This window comes from Colobus angolensis, unplaced genomic scaffold (assembly GCF_000951035.1).
Source record: "Colobus angolensis palliatus isolate OR3802 unplaced genomic scaffold, Cang.pa_1.0 Scaffold50, whole genome shotgun sequence".
Lineage (NCBI taxonomy): Eukaryota > Metazoa > Chordata > Mammalia > Primates > Cercopithecidae > Colobus > Colobus angolensis.
Window position 1 is genome coordinate 6,090,946 of NW_012118488.1, and position 21,818 is coordinate 6,112,763.

The 21,818-nt window shown below is 37.9% G+C and overlaps 1 protein-coding gene across 3 annotated transcripts in view; it reads right to left on the reverse strand.

The window, feature by feature from the left end:
• Positions 1 to 21,818, reverse strand: part of CA10 (carbonic anhydrase X) — a 560,843-nt gene that overhangs the window by 308,142 nt on the left and 230,883 nt on the right. For all 3 annotated transcript variants that reach the window (XM_011959997.1, XM_011959996.1, XM_011959998.1), the window contains exon 4: positions 11,313 to 11,455. In XM_011959997.1, the coding sequence (XP_011815387.1) occupies positions 11,313 to 11,455 (143 nt within the window). The remainder of the gene's footprint in view (positions 1 to 11,312; positions 11,456 to 21,818) is intronic.

Here is a 21,818-nt window from a genome sequence, read left to right on the forward strand (position 1 = left end):
AATGCCTGTTAGTTGTTTTGTTTGTTTGTTTGTTTGTTTTTGAGATGGAGTCTCACTTTGTCACCCAGGCTGGAATGCAGTGGCACGATCTCTGCTCACTGCAACCTCCACCTCCCTGGTTCAAGCAATTCTCCTGCCTCAGCCTCCTGAGTAGCTGGGACTACAGGTGTGCACCACCATGCCTGGCTAATTTTTTTTTTTTTTTTTTTTTTAGTAGAGACGGGGTTTCACCATATTGGCCAGGCTGGTCGTGAACTCCTGACTTCATGATCTGCCTGCCTTGGCCTCCTAAAGTGCTGGGATTACAGGCGTGAGCCTCCGCTCCTAGCCAAATGCCTGTTAGTTTTACCTGTGGGATTATGTAACCAGAAAACTAAAGTGGTATGAAGTGATGGATATTGAACTCACGAGATTCCTGGAGAACATTCTCTCTTCTAGGAATTCATCTGCCTATACATTAATTAAACATCTCTAGTCCTTCCATAATTTTTTAATAAAAATTATACTCAGTTCTGGGATAACTTGAATTTTCTCTCATTTAAGTACTGTCACTAAAACTGTACAACTGTCAATCTCTCCGTGTTTAAAGTGTTCTATGAAAATGGAGAACCAATTTCACTCATACAGAAAAGAGAAGGCACAGTTTCCTTGGTCATATGCACACAGAACCAGGAGAAAAGCGGGAGGAAATGAAAGGACAGGGAAAGAGACACAGGGAAATGATGAAAGGGAGAGAGGAGGTTGGAGATAAAGACTGGAGAGAAAAGAAAAAGCTAAGAGAGTAAAAGAGATGAAAAATGGAGAAAAAATTGAGAAGAAGTATAGAGAAATAAAGGAACATGATGCAAGAAAGAAGTGCAAAGTCCTTTCTAATACTCACCGGAGGAGTAAAGAATGAGAGAGAATTAGAGAGACTTATGAAATACTAAAACCAACAAGCAGGTGTTTCCTTGGGAGATTTGCTTAATGACTCTGCATTGATTTTCTGGATGATGTCAAGAGGTAAACATTACAAGGAACTGCCAAGACAGTGAGCGGCAATCCTCAGCCAAGATCTAAGCTCAGCAGTGGTGCATGAGAACCTGATACCCAAAACAGAATGACTCTGCGCTGAATCCATTTCCCAACTTAAAATACAGCATCATAGTCTTTCACATTTTGCTTATCTTTCATCACTTTTCACTGCTACGCACTGAAATCTTTCACTCTCTGCAAAAAACTCTGCTCTGAGTACAAACACAATTACCTTGGTCTCATTTTTAAAATCTGTAATCAAAGTCCTCTTTTATAACATTCATTTTGCTCTGAATCCTTCATTCCAGCTACTCAGAGTACAATATACCAAAGGAGAGAGCCTGTATCCAAAACTTTCAGGAATAATTTTGATAGTGGTTGAGAAGCAATGCAAGTTTCTTCCAATGCTAGTGCTTTATAGGGTGCTTTCCTTTAGGAGGATTTACATCCTAGTTAAATCCTCATTCCAGGGCGGCTGCAAGCAAATATATTCTACACATCCCATCTAACCACTGCTCATACGGAATCAAAGTACAGCAAAGTTGGAAGGGGACTCACAGGTCAAGTCAAAAGCTCTTATCTGATGCTTCATTGTGTTCTATAATTTCAAGTACCCCTCAGTGCCCATCAGAACTCTTTTTGTGCCACGGGTCTCAATGAAACAGGAGGTCGTTCAATTTTCACATAGCTTGAATTCCTATTTTGAATTGAAGTCTGGCCAAAGCTACTTTCAAACAGTAGAGCTAGTTCTATGTCTGAGCCTGCACAGAAAAGGTACATTTAAAAGTCAGCTGTAATGACTTCTTAAAATATTTTCCTTTCCAATAGTTGCATAGAAAGAGAAAACTGAATATAAAACACTTTCATTTTTCATTACTTTCTTCCTCTTCTTCTGTACTTTACTGTGTCAATGTCTTTTCTATTAGTTAATCTTACTGTTGGCACTAGGGGAACTGATGTTAACATTCCAGATACTGTCTTCTCAGTGAAGGGTATTGCATGACAATGGTCTCAGTTTTCATGGATGTAGAACCTCATGTATTGTGTAATTAGGCTGAATTCATCTCTTGGTATTGTCCCTGTGCTATTTACTCAACTGAGCAGATTATCCATTAACTTCCTTTACTTTTTCACATGTAGTGTTCTTACAGAATATGTTGGCCAGCCTGAATCTGTGACATTTTATGTAAATATATGTTTGGGAGGAAAGTTTTATCTTTATGCCTTTTGGGTTTGCGGTACTAGCGAGGTGGCTCTGAATTCTTCTTCTGTCTTCCAAAGAGTTGAAATCACTTCACCTCTTGGTACATATGCTATGAATTCTAATGCAAACATTAGTTTCTTTGACAAATTCAACTGGGAGTTATGTTTTCTTGCTGACAACAAAAACACCCGTGATGGTAGCTAACAACATGTTCTTCTCTGCCAGTCACTGGCTTGATAACTTGCATTATAACCTATCTAATAAGTGCATTTTTTCATATAATTCTCTCCACCACCACCCTGCGAGGAAGAGAGAATGATGAATGCTCCTTTTACAAATGAGGAAACTGAAGCTTAGAGAAGTAAGCCAAATAAACCCTTTGTTTAGCAATCAGAGATAAGCTTGGTTCATTATGAACCAGCCAGTACCTTCTCACATTTATCTATGATAGTGCTGGCTAGACAGTGGCAATCTAAAATTCAAACTCAGTTCCCACATCTGGTCATCCATGGCCATGTATTCTCTCCCAAATGGAGGTATACATTGTCTTGTTTATCCTACTTTCCTCTAACCACAACTTTTTAAAGTTCTCCTCATTTTCTGGAAACTTCAACTTGTTCTGGGCTTTATTCTCTGTGAAACAATTTACAAATGATTTATCTTCTGGTCCTCCTTGGCTGTGAGCCCTTTCTCCTACATCTCTTACATGCCATTTAACAATATTATTTCTCATAAAATTCCCCGTGCAGCCACATCGATATCTCTAGCCCCTACCAGTTCCTTTTTCGGTACTATCATTTGTAATTATATTACCATAATCTTATTTTTAAGAGCTTCCCAATCCACTAGAGCCATCTTCCATGAGGCAATGAGATCACATCAATTTTAATCATGATATTTAAAAAATCTGCCTTTTGAAGTTTTCATATCCATGTCGGACAATGCCTAGCCTAGATTTTTTTTTTTTTTTTTTTTTTTTACCCTGCTACCATTGTTTCTAAGATAATACACCTACTTTTTTCCCTAGAGTTACTGTCCTTTCCACATCACTAAGCCTTTCCTTGTTGGTTAGAATTGAATTTAAATAAACAGACCCCTATCACTTTCTCCTGGAAAGGATATAATTGATATGCCAATAAAGGAATTTGTCTAACCACAAAATACAGATGAGTAAGAATTGCATCCACTTCTTCAGCAGCTCTTAAAGATCTGCTCTATCCCACAAATATACATACAATTATATATACCATTTTCATATCAGAGTTTCAGTGTAAAAAGACCTTTGGTGCTTAAAGACAGCTAGTGAGTTCTAAATGGGTAAGGCACTTATCCAGGAAAATTTAACATCAGCTATCCAATAAAAATCAGCACCATGGCAACACATTTAGATGACAAAATCAATCTACCTTTTTCTTTTCTTTCCACCTTCTGCATATGGAGTAAGATCATCTGACATTTAAGATCCTCCTGTAAGTTACATTTCTTTCTACCTCCCTTTTCATGCTAGCTCATATCCTACCACTTCCATAAAGTCTTGTTTGACCAACCCAACTTCTTACCCTCATTAAAACATTAATGCCAAGATGATTGATTTGCTAATTAATCATTTCTTAACATCGATTCCATTATTATCTCAAATAGTAATTTAAATCAGTTACTGCCATTTAACTTCTGTGTATCTATATTTTCTCCCAAATATATCGTAAATTTTTTGAAGGAACATTAAAGCCTCAAACATAAAAGGTTTCAGAACATAGCAATGTGGACATGCTGTGAATAGCAATGATTAAATAAAGTCAACTAAATTTTGCAATCAGGTTCACAGGAAAATTTTAAAATAGAGAAGTGATAAGATTTTAAATACCGAGCCAATTCACATTTCTTATTATTTCAACTTATTTTAATGGTCATAAAAACATAACTGAAAATTAGTTTTAGTAACAGATTCTTTGGATAGCAAGGTTATTTTTCATCATGGGCCTTCTTACATTCCCCCTAACTTGTATCATAGCAACTTTTGGTGAATTCCACCTAAACACATTTCTTGGTAAGCAAGAGTACTCTTGGTTCAATTCAAATCAGCCAGCACTGTCATGGATGACCCCAAGGATATAAAATGAAAATACAAAAGCATATTTATCATAAGGAGCTCTTAATCTGAGGGCTAATATCTATAGTATATTTGTCTTACTATTCCTTACAAGGAAAGCAATATTAATAATACAGGCAAGGTTCAGATCCTAAAATAAATATAAGTAAGGTGCTTAAGAAGCCAAATAAAGAGAGATTTCACAGTTAGCTAAAGAGATCAAGAGGAATTTAATGAAAGAGATAGTATTGGAGCCACACAGGTTAAAAGCAGGAGTTGGGACTTCTTAGGCAAGTAGGGTGAAGGGTATATTGTGGTCAAAGCACAGATCCCAGGAAAAGGTGAGATGCATTCAGGTTTTTTGTTTGTTTGTTTTTTAAAGTTTACACTCTCGCTGGGAATAAAAGGTGTGTACAAAGTATAATGTAAATGTCTCTGGAAAGGAGAATTGGTGCTGTATTATAAGGGCTGCGAATGCCAGGCTGAAGCATTTATACCTGATTTATAAGCAATTATGAGTTTTATTAGCTTATATTTATTTCATGGGAAATATGGAAACTTCCATGTAGATACACCTATAGCTTTGAGTTGGATGTCGTCCGATTGTCCATTTGGATCCATCTTTACCTTGCTTAGGGGCTTGGAGGCCGGCTTGCATGGACTGATTCAGTAAGCTCCTTTGGCTTCTGCCTTCTTTCCATAAGAGGGGAGGAAAGGAGTACAGTCAGGGCCTTGTTCCCCAGCTCCATCCTTAGGGGCTGCCCTGAGCTGGTTGCTTCCTTCACTGAAGGTCAGGTGTTCCTCTCCGTGGTTGGTTCATTTGGTCTCCAGGTTCTGGTCCTCACTCCCACTCCTCACCCCTTCCACATCTGGGGTGGTTACAAATGATCCCTCTATGAGGGATCCTCATGACTCACCATGTTCCATGCCTCCTGCTGAGACTCTCCCTGATATAAGCCTTAGGTATCCGGAAATCAAAAGGAAGTTGGCGACAACAGTAGTTTTAGCCTCTACTGGGCAAAATTTCAAACAAGAAACCTGAACATATGGGGGAAAAGTTGCTTCTTTGAGATAACCTATGTAGGTCCACAGTCTGCTGATGGTCAGTTTCTTCTCTTTTTTGTTTCTCACTCTCTGTCTCCCTTTTTAAAGACGGGCTCTTATTATGTTGCTCAGCCTGGTCTTGAACTCCTGGCTTCAAGTGATCCTCTCGCTTTAGCCTGTTGAGTAGCTGAGATTGCAGGTGCAAGCCACTGTACTCTGCTTCTTTTGACTTCTTATATTCCTGACTGTGCCATTAGGCTAAGGTCAATTATTTCTACCACCTGTCTCCTCCCTAGAGGTTTCAAGATCTTCTACACTCTGTATCAGGAACTGGTTGTATTCCAAAAACTTGTACTGGATGTCCGTGAAAGTCTGTCAATTCATTAGGGAAATGTAAATCAAAATCATAATGAGAGATCGCTTCACAACCATTAGGATGGCTATTTCAAAATAAATAACCAAAAAAAAAAAAAACCCATCATGTTTCTGTGAGGATATGGAAAGATTGGAATACTTGTGTATTGCTGATGGGAATGTAAAATTGTATAGCCACTGTGGAAAAAAGCGTGACAATCCTCAAAAAGTTAAACATAGATGTGACCCAGTAAGTCCACTCCTTGCTATACACCCAGAAAAACTGGAAGCAGGGGACTCAAACAGTTCACTGTATATCAATTTTCATTGCAGCATTATTCACAAAAATCAAAAGCTGGATGCAACCCAAATGTCTATCGACAGAAGAAGAGACAAACAAAATGTGGTATATACATACAATGGAGTATTATTGAGCCTTAAAATTGAATTAAACTCTGATACATGCTCCAACATGGATGGACCTTGAAAACATTATGCTCAGTGAAATAAGCCAGACATTAAAAAGATAAATATTACGTAATTCTACATCTATGAGGTACTTAGAGCCGGCAAATTCATAGAAACAGAACATAGGACAGAGGTTACCAGGGGCTAGGGGGATGGAAAATGGGGAGTTCTTGTTTACTGGGTACAGAGTTTCAAGTTGGGATGACAAAAAAGTGACAAAAATGCATAGTTGTGATGACTGCACAATAGCCTGAATGTACTCAATGTCACTGAAACATCCACTTTAAAATAGTAAAAGAAAAAAATGATTGTCAAATATTCTGCAGCAGAGACCAAACACAGGACCCATATGAAGAACTACCTGTAGTTTAGAACTCCTAGAAACAATGAGATGATACTGAGGGTGGAGAGGAACTTAGACTCCAGCACTGGACTGGAAGTGTCAGGAGTCGGCTTCCAAAGGTGCTGTCACAAATCTAAGCTGCTCTGAATCTGTGATTAGATTCATTTTAATCGTTTCCCCGTTGTACAGGAAAAAGGCTGTTTCTGACTATAATTTTACAAAAATGCCAAAATGTTTTAAAAATAATTTGTTGATTTGTGGTTAGTAAACCAGTACAATTTTTATGTTCACATCCATTATTTTAGTTTTTTTTTTTTTTTTTTTTTTGGTACTGCAACAAATTATCCCATAATTAGTGGCTCAAGTTAACTCAAATTTATTATCTTATATTTGGGGAGTTAGAAATCTGAAATCAGTTTTGCTGGGCTAAAATTAAGGTGTCAGTAGGGCTGTATTCCTTCTGGAAGTTCCAAGGAAGAATCTGTTTCTTTGTGCTTTGCAGCTTCTAGAGGCCTCCGTGGCTCGTGGCCCTGCATCACTCCAACCTTTGCTTCCATCCTCACGTCTCTGTTCTCTGATTTGGACTCTCCTTCCTCTGTCTTTTCCTTTTAAGGACTCTGTGATTACAAGGGGTTTACCTGGATAGTCCAGGGTAACCTTCCAGTTTTAAAATCCTCTGTTTAATCATATCTTCAGGATACCTTCTGCTATGTAAAGTGACACACTTAGAAGTCCTGTGGATTAAGATGTGGACATTTTTGGAAGGGGACATTATTCTGTCTACCACATTTAACAACTCCAAATAAATTTTGAAATGAAATGGAAAGAGAGGTTAGAACATAAGTATTTTTCAGATTACCAAATTAATGCAAGTCTGTTTTAGCAAATCTAGAAACTTTAGAAAAGAAAAAATAAAACAGTATTATCCTTCATCCCAGTCTCTTTTTTAGATCCTACCTTTTATACTTAACATATGATAAGTATGTTTAGATCTTACCTTTTATACTTAACATATGATAGATCCTACCTTTTATACTTAACATACAATAAGGAACTGTCATGTCATTAACTACTGAGGTGTCTATTCTATTAAATGAGTTAAAAGATGAGAAAAGTTGGCAGGACTAATTTTTGGTTAAAATGGTAGAATCGGCGAGTGGATTTTAGTCTCAGTTTTAATATGTTTTTTCTCTTTTTAGGTATTTTAGATCAGCAGATAGGTTTCTATGTGCCATATTTCCTTCCTGAAAGCTAAACTCACAACCTTTCAATGCCCACCTATATCAAATGCTCAAAGCAAATATCTATATTCCAAAATAATTGATTGAAGTTATCCATATTTTACTCTGTGGTAACCTTCCCATCCTGTATTTCATTTTCAAATTACCAAGATTCTCACTTTTGTGACTAGTACACTAAAATTAAAACACAAACACACTGCTTACACTCACTTTGGTCTGAGCAAAAAGACATGAAAGGTGAAACTTTTGTGAAATTTTACAAGTTCAATGGCTAAAAAGCGTCTCGATCTTTAAAACAGTCAGTGAGGCTTAACTCAGTGTAAAACATCATTTATATCACAATCAAACTTCTTCATATATGGAGACTTTAAACAACCTGAAACTACAAAGAATTATCTCCCCATCCTCTTCCTTTTTAATTCTTGAGTTAATTTAGTAGCTTTAATTACAATGGATTAATTAGCTCCAAACAATGTAGCAATTGGACATTAAATTTAATGGGGTCAAAGGCTGGGGATTGGTTCCAAGGTAGGAGTCTTATATTCACATACAACCCAGCCTTAAGGGCGTGCCATTTGTAAAAATACAATTACAAATTTAATATCCATTATGCAAAGTGTTTGGGATCATAAGTGTTTCAAATTTTATTAATTTTGGATATTTTCATATATATATAATGAGATTTATTGGGGATGGAACCCAAGTCGAAACAAAAAAATTCATGTATGCTTCATATACATTATGTCTTATGTACATAGCCTGAAGGTAATTATATACAATATTTTAAATAACTTTTTGCATGAAACACAGTTTGAACTACATTTTGACTGCAACCTGTCACATGAGGTTAAAGGGTGAAATAAGTCTCATTTTTAAGTAAAAATGAATATTTTCTATTACATTCAAAGCACAGTGCATAGAATGAGAAGGTTACTGCAGAATAAGGAATAACTATTATTCCTTGTTATTCTTGTACTGAGGTTGAATTTTAGCCTTAAACTATGGTAAGAAAAGCCCTTTTTCCTTCATTTGAGCCCAATGTCAGGTCAAATACATTAAAATAAACATACTGACACAAGTCAGGGGCTTCCAGAGAGCTGCATCACAGTTTTGTGCATAAGATACACTGGAACACCAGAAAGAATAATGCTTGTGGATAAAAATGCAACACAAAACACATAGTTACTGGGCTGCATTTCACCTACATTTCGCCCAGCTGGGCTCAGGCTTCGAAATGTGACATCTTGCCCAAATTCTACAAAACTTCCCAGTCTTACAGGTGATTTTCAGATCAATTAAGTTGGGTTTTTCTTTAAGGGAAAACAAAATTCAGAACAGTGATTTGAATTCTCACTTTCAAAACAAGTTTCCAACTCATTAAACATCACCTTCAAAAACGTGATGCAAACATGATTTACTTATTGTCTATCAAATTAAGGCATTTCATTACCAATTAGTTTATCACGACCAACTATATTTTATTTTCTACCTTTCACAAATGCAAAAGGAACCATCAGACAGTTCTCAGCTTTTCAAACCACCGACAACAAAAATTGTGCCAGATATAAATATTTACATCGTGAAAAGTAAATGTTGCCAAGATTCCAAACTCCAATGCATCTGAAAATTGGTTTGGATCAGGTATACTTTACTGAATTGGAAAGATACCAAATCATCTGTTTAAAAAAACTCTAAAAAAAAAAAACCCAAATCATAACATATGAGTGATTTTTACCACTAGACTATCTCCCAATCTCTTCTTTCCCAATACATTTTAGGGAAAAGCTGTGTTGACTCTTTTTTTTTGTTTCTTTCACATCAACATTTTTCCTTTAAGACATTCTGATGGAAAGTAAAAATTATATATCCATCGTTTGTGTTAGTTTGACACATTTTCCATCTCAATCCCAATCTATACTTTATCTAAAAACCCTTCAAATGCTTGCCATAACTCTTAGGCAAAGGATTCGGCTCCTGAACACTGCCTCAGGACCTGCCTTCTGCTGTCCTCTCCAGCCTACCACCTTGCAAGCCCCTCTTCGCTCTCTGTGTTCAGCCTTGCTGGCTACCTTTCAGGTGGATTCTGGAACTCAGGCACCAAACCCCATTCTGAATTTTGGGCTTTTTCCTCCCTGCTTTTCCTTTTGCCTAGAATGCAATTATCCCCTACATCACCCTCTCCAAGAAAGGAAGGATGACTGAATATTTATTCATAATTGCAACGTTTCCTTCTTAAATACTGACCAGCGAACTCGCACGTGTTCATGACTTTAAATAAATAATTCACCTTTTAAAAGAGAAATGTACTTAGAAGCCATGACAAGTTCCTTGCAGGATTTATAAAAATAAAACTGTAAATGGAACAATAATTAGGATAACATAGTTTTACACGGAATAGGAGGAATAAACCAAATGACCTATATATGACCTTTCCACAAAAGTGATTCTCAAGTCATATTTAAAACAGTACACAAACACTGCATAACTAAATGGTGTTGGCCACATGCAATGTCTTTTAAAACCTGACTTGTGACCTGAGTCAAAGTCACTTACAGCTTTTGGATGAGTCATTAGGGATGTGTGTGTCTGTGACAGTTACATGGTACAAGAAAATATATTTCAATATATCAGAAGGGGAAAAATTAACGTACAAACTTCATGGTATTTATACTGAACAGACTGTGCAAAGGAAAACAGAACAGAGCCCAATGAGCCCAAACCTTAAAGTATCAGCTGCTGGTATTAACAAAGGTTGTCAATAATTTTAACCTCAATTTTTTGCACACAAATTATTTTCCATTTCTCTTGAGTTAACAGCTAAATTACCTTTGAACACAACTTTCTGCGTGTGCATTTCTTTTTTACCTTTAACACGTACTCAACAGTAAAAGATAGCCAAGTAGACATGAACCAGCAAGAGAAATGCTAAGATTCCAGTGATGAGAAGACCCAATGGGCACCTGTGCCCTTCCACAAATTAAGGAGGAGCTCATTATGGGGGAGGAGAGTGAAGGAGGGATTTAGGTGTGAGAATCACAAAGCCCAGCTCAGCATTTCTGTGCAGGAGCTAGGATTCTTAGCAAGCAAGACGCCCCTAGGAAGATTAATTATTGATTTTTATATAAATCATCTAAGGTGATTTTTGGTTTTTTTCCTCCCAAGATGATAAACGTCTGATTTTATTTTTGTTAATTGGTTTTCCCACTTCACTGAGGTTAAAAGAAGGCCTAATAAAGCAGTTTCTTAGAGAAAAGATTTTCCCAGCATGACAGGCAGGGGTGGCCACTATCTTTCTGTCCTTTATGGGGGTACCAAGGTTGTCTGATAAGACTTAAGGCAACCTCCAGGAAGTACAGGGTAATTAGAAGCACAAAAGTTTGACTAGGGAGAAAAAGCACAATGTAGACATTTTTCTAATGGCGGCAGGTCTGAAGTCTGTGGTATTCCTAGGCGGGAGGACAAACTTATCACAGAGACTGAAGCCTTGAGGCTCAGCCTTCAGAATCAAGATGGCCCCATCTTCAGGTTAACCATGGAAGCAATATGGTGGCTTACCTTCCTGCCCCCCGTGTTGATGCGAAGGGGTGTCAGAAAGGGGTCGAAGATCATGTGACTGGTCTCTATGTTGACTGGCGACTGCCGTTTCCCCACAGAGCAAAGATTCCAAGCTGAGTTCACCAATCCCCAGAAAGAAGGAACTAGAAACAAAAAGAAATTGTAGAATTAGGCTGAGTAGCAGGTTGGGGAAACAACATAAACAAACAGAGCTATGTACAAAAGTGGTAAAATGAAAGAGAACCACCAAATCTTCCCACCCATGGAGATACTTGGGGGTTGCTACAGTATTTTCCTGGCCTGAATCTTGGTCCACTTCTCTAAGTCCCACCTTCACGATCTCTTGTCATCAGATTTTCTTGTTTGAGGCCCACTCATCCTGCAGTTTCTGTGTTGAGTGAAGTCATCACTACCACTTGCTAACATCGTTGTTCAGGTCACATCATCTTTGCAATATGCCTGAGGTAGTACAAATATTCAGCAATTCCCTTGAGTTGATGCTCTGCTTTTCCTATCTGGCAAGAATGATGTGAAAATCAACCTTATCCTATTTAGAAGTTTTCAAGGAAAGCGTCATTCAGTATACACAAAGTTTTTCTTTGGGTTGTCAAGACTAAACTGAGGGAGTGACTTATTTTATGAACTTTCTAATCAGTGTCAGACAAGAGCTTAGCAACTTGACTTCATCTTTGTTTAGTTCAACACTGTGTCATCAACCTAATGTACCTGTAGATAAAGAATTGGTGTTCATTTGATAGGTAGAAAAATGACATCGAGAGCTAAGCACAAATACCCAAAGGAAACCATCCACTCATTTTCAGTGTCACATTAAAACATCTATTAGAATAAATTTCTGTAGCAGTTTCCAGTTCTATTTCTATTTAAGAAAGTTTTCAGGGCAAGGGTGGGAAGCCAGTCTACTAATTTTATATCATTGAAGATCAAAACTACACTTTCAGCCTTTCTCTGCCCCTCTTAGTACTTCCATTGAGTCTCTGGATCCATGTGTCCTTCAAATTCCCCTGAGATTATATGACCATTCATTCATCCACCCATAGTACACGCAGTGAACTCCTATTTTGCATCATGCCCTGGGTTAGGCTGAATCTCAAGGAAGGCAGGTAAGCACAAGAACAACTAACACACTGAGGAGATTCACTAGTGTGAGGTTGAGAATGTTATGAGACTCTGGATGAGGGGAAGCCAACCCTGCCATGGTAGAGGGGAGGCAGGGAGTGACTCCTGGAGAAGATGAGCCTAACAATCACATTAGCTTTCTTAAATGAATCTGTCCTCTCAGAAACTCAAGTTTAATTAAACTCAAATTGAATAAAGCCTTTAACTTACAGTAGCCATCATTCTTGCCTATAGCATAGATGGAGAAAACTAAGGCAAAAGAGGAGTTTGGCAGACACTTGCCAAAGATACTCAAATTCTACGACTCTCTTATTTGTTATAGGCAACTGTTAACAGACATGGGAGGAGAACTAAAAATAAGTTCCTTGGCCTAGACAAATACTTCAACATCAAAATAAGATGGGTGTCATTTTAAAATATGACAAATATCTAATTTGGTTCCATCCATGCCCATAAGCCTCTGGTAGACCATTTCCTTTAGTTTAAGGAGTTTGAATTGGCTTTTCAGTCATTAATGACTTTCAAAATGGTAGCAATGGCCTGAGTTACAGAGGGAGAAAGAGAAGGAGGAGGAAGAGGAGAAATATTGACACATGTGCACGAGCTTTCTCGGCACTGTCATTTCTTATCATTGCTTAAAATATGTTATCATTACAAGCTACTTCACCTTTAGAAGGTACCATGTCCTAGAAAGACTACAATATTTAAGAAAGTTCTTGCATTATGAATGCACTTACATTATAAATATAAACTTGTCTTTTCTAAACTACTCTTTTAAAAAAACACTGACTTGATCTTGTATTTATTTATCCCTCAATCATCTCAAATTACAAAAATAAAACTTTCATTAGGGCATCTTCCTAGCAGTCTTTCTCAGTAACCCACACACAAGTGGCAAATGTGAGCATGCCAGGGATACAGTCATGGCACGTCCACAAGTGAACTGAGTGGCCCTTGCTAAGTCATGTGTCCCTTGGACCTGACTTGTTCTTCATGGTTCCTGTGGTAGGCCGAATAACGGCTCCCCACCAATGATGTTTACATCCTAATACTCAGAACCTGTGAATATGCTATCTTAGATGGTAAAGGGTATTTTGCAGATGTAATTAAGTTAAGGGTCTTGGGATGGAGAGATTATCTAGGATTATCTGGGTGGGCCCAATGTAATCACAAAAGTCCTTATAAGGGAAAGGTAGGAGGGTCAGAGATACAGAGTAAAGATATATGGATGGAAACAGAGACCAGCCAGGAGAGAAGATAATACTCTGCTGACTTTGAAGATACAGGAAGGGGACATGAAACAAGGAATGCAGGCGGCCTCTAGAAGCTGGAAAAGGCCAGACAATGGATTCTCCACCTAGAGCCTCCTGCTGTAAGGAATACAGGCCTGCTGATACCATGATGTTTAACCCCTTGAGAATATATATATGCATATATATACATACATATATATATACTTTTGACCTCCAGAAACAGAAGATAAATGTCTGCTGTTTTATGCGGTGTAGTTGTGATAATTTGTTATAGCACTAATAGAAAAGTAATACAGCACCCCTTTACCTTTAAAACTCTGTGAGACAATAACCTCTTTGACAATGAAGACATCTATGATGCTTGCAGGGCCCTCCCTAGAAGGCAGCTGCATGATTAAAGTAGTTACAGCTGGTGCACATTGCATTTCATCTACTCCCATGAAAAGCATTAACAAAAATAATTCCAAGCCCATAAATGGATTGTAAGACTGCTATTATATGGCAACATGGGTGGGCAGCTGCTGCTGTACTTCACTAATAAATGTCATGCCCAAAAAGTACCCCCACAAAAACACAAACAGCAAAAACTTTATGCGAACATCTGCCTTCTCTTTTATTGGGCATGGAATTCTTTATGACAGTTTCAGGGTTTTATATCCCCACCTCACGATCAAAGCCTGTGTCTCTGATGCTAATCACCTGCTCAGCCAATCGAGGAACAACTGAGAAACACTCTCCCCTGCCCAGCTGTGTCTCTCATTGGCTCTAGTCCTGAACAAGTATCTAAGTTTATTTACCCCTGGATTGCTGATTTTAAATCAGCGGTGAATTAACAGCTTTTCAGAAATAGAAGCCACCTTAGAGTTTGTCTGACTTAAATTCATTACATGGATTTAAGGCCATACAGGTAAGGAGTAAAGTCCTCCACTCTAGGTCACACAGCCAGGTAGAGGCGAGGAAGGACAGAGTAAAGAACAGAACTCAAGATTTCCAGTGTTACTGAGCCTCTGCTGCTCTAAACCCCTTCTTCTCCAGCAGGCTGTATACATGAGCAGATCATTCCAGGAAATTTCAGTTAATTGTTGCCAAGACCCCTGTAAGACTTTTGCCATCATTTCTCATTTGGTAAATCAAGAGTAACATTAGTGCCAATTTTCTAGTTAAAATAAATTTCAAGTGCAAAGGTTGGAATCAAACTGCTTTGAAAGTCAACTATTCTGAATACACTTAAGATTTTAAAGTAGCCATACAACCATGGGGTAATATACACAGAATGGCCTGGGTGTGAAAATACTTCAATTCAGGCGATGTGTTTGGGTCCCATCTGCAGGCCTCTGAGGAGACCTGATGGGGATGATTGCACACAAAGAGCTGCTCCAGGGATAGTTTCTGGGGTCAGCTGCACTGGGTAAGGTTTTAGCGCAGATAAAAATGAGAAGTCTTTGCTGTTAGAAGCAGTGTTAAGTATTGGGACAGTAATTAAGGTATTGAAGCTAGTCCAGGGAACTCAAGTGCCAAATAGACCAGACTAGGTCTGCAAATGTGGTGTAATCTAGATTCTCAGGAAATGGTTTAGAATGAAGGCTGTGAAAATAGGAGGGCATGAAGTGCCCGTGTCTATTGGGGCATAGGAGTCAGATGGCTCACTTTACATGCAGAGCAAGAATGGGTGTATGAATGAAGGCTTCAGTATTTAGAGTGAGAAACTCGCCCTGTGGGTTTGCACAGAACTCTCAGTTATATCCAAGGTTCTGATACTTCACTACCCTTCATAGTGTTATCCTTCAGGAGTAAAAGTGGCTTATATAATGCTGTCACCTTTAGGAGTAAAAGTCACCTTTAGGAGTAAAAGTGGCTTATATAATGCTGTGGCAGGCACTGCTTCTATTACCAAGCTAAGAGAAATATTGTTGAATTCTTTCTCTTAGTTTCCATGGCTATCCTCCCAAATCAGATTTTTAAACTTTTATTTTTAAAGCGTCCATTATTATGGCTTATTAGCTAATGCTGTGTCTTTTGTTTACTTGATCAATACAATTTATTGTTGACAGAAAATGTAAATAAAGCAAAATAAAGAATCACTCTAATTAATGGACAACCAGTCTGATGATGTTTGAATTCCATCATCCCTGGCATCCTTGTTGTACAATCTTCTAATTTACATATAAACTAGAACACAAAACAGACCTGAATATTTTTGCAAATTAATTTTCACACAGCCTAAACCATGGAACTTAACTGCTGCATCACAGCGATGTGTTATCTTGCCAAAATATTTCCCAATGGCACTACTGCTATTCTTATCATAAATTACAAATCCCAAACATTCTCCTGGCTCTGGGTCCAGTGAGTTATGAAAGATGCTCAGTGACTCTGTGATTTCAACTGCTTAAATCATGAGCCTTGGCAAACCCAAAGCAAAACTTCTCAGCTGCTTGTTCAGACCCATGAAATAAAAAAGCTCCAGCTGTTTAATAACACACCTTGGCAATGTCCAGACAAAAACAACAAAGTTTTCACCAAAAACAAATAGGTCAGAAGAGCAAGGAACCAGAGGAATCAAGTCCGATAAGGGAGTTAAAACTGGCTTCGATGACATCTTTGTCCTAGAGAAGGCGTTCCAAAGTAGATTGAGCTTTTAGGCATCTTCCTTATTCATTTGTCCTGAGTCAGCAGAATTTGCTGTTGTGGGCAGGATGTTAGGCACTTGGAATTAATTTACATAGGTTATGTGAATTTGCTAAGTCCTATGGCAACAAGATAAATTCAATTCAAAAGCATTTACTGACAGCCTCTGATGTGCCAGGCATTAGGATTGGCACTGAAAGTTGATGCAACAAATCTTTACTGAGGACCTACTATGTGTCAGGCACTGCCATCAGTTCTGGGAAGTCAATTATGAATGAGAGATATGGTTCCTATTCTCATGAATCTTGCAGGCTAGTGGGAAATATGGGAGACAAGTTTCTGTATGTCTATCTGTGTAAAGTTTTTAGTAAGCATGTTGTGGGAGACAAGATGGTAATGGATCATAGCTTAAAGCATGTATGGGAGAGAAAACCTAGGTAGCACGGTCAAGGGAGGTCTCTCTAGAAAGGTCAGCTGGTAGACTCTGGAAGGACTGAAAAAGTTGCTTTTATACAGGGGCAGGAGAAAGGATGTCCAAGGCAGAGCAAAAGAGAGCAGTCTTGGCAAAGAAGAGCTGGATTGTTCAGGAACTGAAAGGAAGTCAGTTGACTTAAGCCTGATGGACCAGATGAGGAGAAGAGCGAAATGAGATGGTGCTGGCTGGGTAGACCAGGAACAGATGGTTCAGGGCTCTGCAGGCTACACTAAGGAGTTTGCATTTTACTCCAAATTAATAGAAAGCCACTGAGAGTTTAGCAGGGAAGTACCATGGTCTGATTTTTGAATTAAAGGCAGGTATCTGCCTCAGGTGGAACACAGCCAACAGCAAGCTTGACTATCCTTGGAGTAGTTTGAATGGGAAAAGAATTTGTTCCCAAGCAACAGCTGGGGACATAGGTTTTTACATGAATTTAATCCTATTGCTTTGGGTGTGTTTAAATTGTATCTCAAAGGCAGAACTAATTGAATGTTTTAAAAATTATTCTCTTCAAAATATGTGCCAATAAAATCGTGTTTTCCTAGGATCCAACTAGTGCTTTACAAACCATTCTTTGAAGCAAGGAATATTTTCATGAAGACACTCAGCTAAAGCAATCTTTTCTCGTTTTCAAGCTATAAACTAAGTTCCCTACTTTTCGGTCAAGGAAAAGCAAATGAAAGTTGGGAAAATGAACACTGGCATAAAACATATCTACAGTGAATTCAGTCCTACAAATAAAGCCTTCCACTTTGATATAGCAATCTCTACTTTGGGGTTATAAAGCATATGAATACATTTTAAATAAGAACTCATATCTTTCCCTTGCTCTTTTCCTCACCAATCCTGATTTACTGTCTCTTCCTCTCTTCTCAACAGTAATAAATCTCCACTTTGAGCCATTATTAATGAGCAAGTTTAAAATATCCACTGCTGCAGGCTTTTGGTCCCTTTCTGATTTCAGATTTATTTCATAGATGGAATTGGCCTTAAAGTTAACCCCTTTGCTGATGAATTCTTCCTCCATTGCAGGGCTTCCGACTCACAGCACATGGAGGGTCCTTAACTAGGGCTGCCCATTGTTAAAGGTAATTTCTCCCATTGAGAACTAGGGCTGTCACTTGGGAACCTCTAAGGAACTGCATATATTCTATTTAACCCATAATCATTAATTTGTGCATTCATCTAAAAAATTAATGGACTGTATCTAATGAACCAGGGATAGAAAGATAAATCAAAATGTTCCCACTCTTCAGGACACTCAGTATGGTGGGAAGATAGGCAAGCTAACAAATAGTTATAACAAAATATGATAAGTGTTATAATAAAGGTATGTGTACATTAAGGCTTAAATTAATTCAGACCAAGAAGCAAGCTGACCCGGCCCTTTTCTCAAGTGCTAAGGCAAGCCTTACTAGTAGAGAGTGCATTGTTTTAATCCTATTGCTTTGGATGTGTTTTTAATCTTGTAACTAGTTAAAACATTGAAGCATTTCCTCAAACAGAGATATACTAGTCCTAACAACTAAGATGGATTATCACCAGAATACAAACTATTATACAGGGAAAATTTAAGCCACTGCATCTTCTGACTTCTCCAATATTTCTCCCATACAGCTATTATTCTATGGGGGAAAGATCATTAGTACCATGTCCTTACCACAGAACCAAAAGAAGGTGGCTAAATTACTAGGTGGCTTCACTCTATCTGTAAAAATGGGGATGACAGCTACTTCACAGAATTGTTAGAAAGATTGTGAGAATGTATTTATAAATGGTCTAGCATAATGTTGGCTCTATAATAAGGATTTAAAACATTAGAGAAGGGGTTGAGTGAGGAGGGGGAACAGCATGAACCACACTGTGATTCCAACACTGTGGCATTCTCAGGGCAGAGACAGATGAGGGTGAAGGATCCAGGCAGAAGGGTACAGGGAGGCAACTTTCAGATGCCCACCCAACCCAGCCTGGTTTCAGAACAGGGCGCTCTGATGGGAGTCTAGGTCAGAGGATTAGTTACTTAATTCCATACTTTCAATCAGCCATGTGCATTTATTTCTTGAATCCATAACTCTCAATGTCTGGATAAATGGAGGCAGTGAGCAGCGATATGGGTCATCTAAGAGGGTTTTTAACTCCAAATAAAAATGATTTTAATGTAGCTTTTGGAAGTTGTCAGATTATTTATTTGTGCAGCAGCAGCTTCATCCTTCTTCCTGTTTGTGCTTGGTTCCAAGTGGTGACTGGCTTGATCCCAGAAAACACATCACTGAAGGTAAAGAGAAAGGAAGAGGAGGGAATTCTCTTTTGCTGATCCTCCGTTTAACAAGCTCTGTGCTAGGAACTTGACACATCTTATCTTGCTCAATCCTTCTCAATATTGTTATTTTACAGGTGAGGAAAATAATACTCAAAGATGTCAGATGACTTTCTAAGGTCACCTGGCCAAGTAGGTTAGGGAACTAGAATTTGAGATCAGTTTATTTCTTTAAAACAAACAAACAAACAAAAAAACCAAACAAAGTAATGCACATATGGTAACATGTCAAACGATCCACAGGTATATAAAGCAAGAGGTAATCATCTCTTCCTCCTTCCAGTGAGGCCCTGAGGAAAGCAGTATGAAAGTGTATTAGGCATCATTCAATATCTTTTAGTATGCTCCTACAAACACACAAATATATATATATATATATATATATATATATACACACACACACACATATATATTTTTTTTTGAGAGTTTCATTTCTAAAAAAGAAGTATTTTTATAAAAAGTAACATTATGCCATAGATGTCCCTCCATGTCCATACTAATAGAGTTACTCTTTCTTGTGTAAAGCTACAGAACTTCTACAGTTTGAATGCACTTCACTTTTCTCAATCTTTCCCTAGATGAAAGACATTAAAGTTATTTCCATCTTACCTTACCATGAAAATCAATGCCGCAATAAATGGCCTCAGAGATCTTCTTTTTCATACTGGTGCTTTCATTTCAGTAGGAAAGATTCCTAAAGGTAGTATTGTTCAGTCGAGGTATGCACATGCTTTATTTTAATAGATGCTGTCAAATTAGTTTCAGAGATACTGGTAGTGACGCTGATGAATATTTACTCTCCTATCGGCAATGTGTGATGTGTCCATTTCCCCTCAATCTCCATAGTATTGGATGTTATTTATTATTTATTTTTAGCAATCTACAGGAAAAAATGGTATCTCACTGATTGAATTTGCATTTTCTAGTTACTAGAAATATTTCTAGCATATTCTTATATGCTCATTGATTATTTGCATTTATCTTCTGATCATATTCTTCACATATTTTTCTCTGGGTTATTTATGTTTTTCATTTCAACTTTAGCTGTCATGTGAATTATGGAGATATTAACCTTTTGTGATATGGTATAAATATTTTCTCCTAGCTTCTTATCTAGCTTTTAAACCTTGTTTTTTTGGTATTTTGCTATATAAGGATTTTACCATTTTGTATGCTTGGATTTGTTGATAATTTTCTTTATAAGGTTTCTGAGTTTTCTCTCTCATTTAAGATGGCCTTTCCAACTACAGGTTATATATATGTTTTCCTTAAATTTTTATAAAATATTTTTATTATATTTTTTACAATTTGATTTAAAAATATATCAGTGATTAATATCTGTATATGCTATGAGACAGGGGTCTAACATTTTTCCCAGGTAAAAAGTAAATAGTGCCAGCATTATTAAACAAACCATCTTTCACCATCAAACTGAATGCCCCTTTGATCACAGATTAAGTTTCCATATGTACTGGATTTGCTTCTGGTCCTTCTAGATCGTTTCACCTATTTGTGTATTCTTGTGTAAGTGTCATGCTATTTTGAGTGTAGTAACATTTATGGTAATTTATATGACAAAGCTTCCTGATCAAAAAGACGCTGCTCTTCCCCTGCTACCACTATGGGACCATAAACACCCAAGCTCCAGGGAAATCTGGAGTCAGGACTAGTGATCCTAGGAACCCTTATGCTGTTGGAGCATTCTTGGGGGCACAAGACTGTCAGAGGTTATCTGGCTTCTCCTCATGTCTTCAGGTAGTTATGTACTTGAGTCATACTTGATTGAGGAGAGTGCCTGCCCCTTTCCTCAAAAAGCCCTCAAAGGGACATTTACTCTTTTAATCACCTTGGAGGTAGACCTTACTATCGCCCTGATTCTTATCAGTCTTATAGGAATCTGAGACATAGAGATGTCAAACTAACTTGTTCAAGATAAACAAAAAAACACCCTGGTAAGTGGTGAGGTCAAAATTCAAAATTCAGGTTATTCTGGCTCCAGATTCCGTGTTCTTATAACTCCTGTGCTATACTTCCTTCCTAACCTGGTGCCCTGACTTAAGCCAAACATGTTTTCTCTTGAGCCTCAGTCTCCTCCTTTGTAAAATCAGGGTCATAAGAGGACACACTTTGCTGAATATCTTTGTCCACCAAAGTGATAGTGAAAAATCAAAACAACAAAATTAGCAATGGCCATCATAGCCAATTCTATTTACTCACCAAGTCATGGAGTATGCCATTGGTGGGAAACCAGAAAGAAGGTAGATTTACATCAAATTCTACATAATTGCAGTCCCCAAAGATGGGTACTAGCTTTCCCATTTTATAGATAGGAAACTGAGGCTCAACAAGTTGAGTAATTTATCCAAGGATGTTCAGCCAGTGCACAGCTGAGCTGGTGATTTGAATCCAGGTCTAAAATTCCTATTCTCATTCTGCTCTCGTTCATTCCTCAGACCCAGCACAGAATTAAGATGAATTAAGCTGCCATCATTGTTTCCTCCTCAATATTTTGCTTTCTGAGAATTAAGGCTCCTGAATCAGGTGACTTGTTCTTGTGAGAACCCAGGGGAAGGCATAAAAGACAGTCTGGTTTATGTAGGCATTAAGCTCTTGTGTGCCTGTATCAGGTTTAAGATTTAGTCTAACAGTTGTATTAAGCATTATCAGGTAACATTTGGCTGGCAACTTTTCTT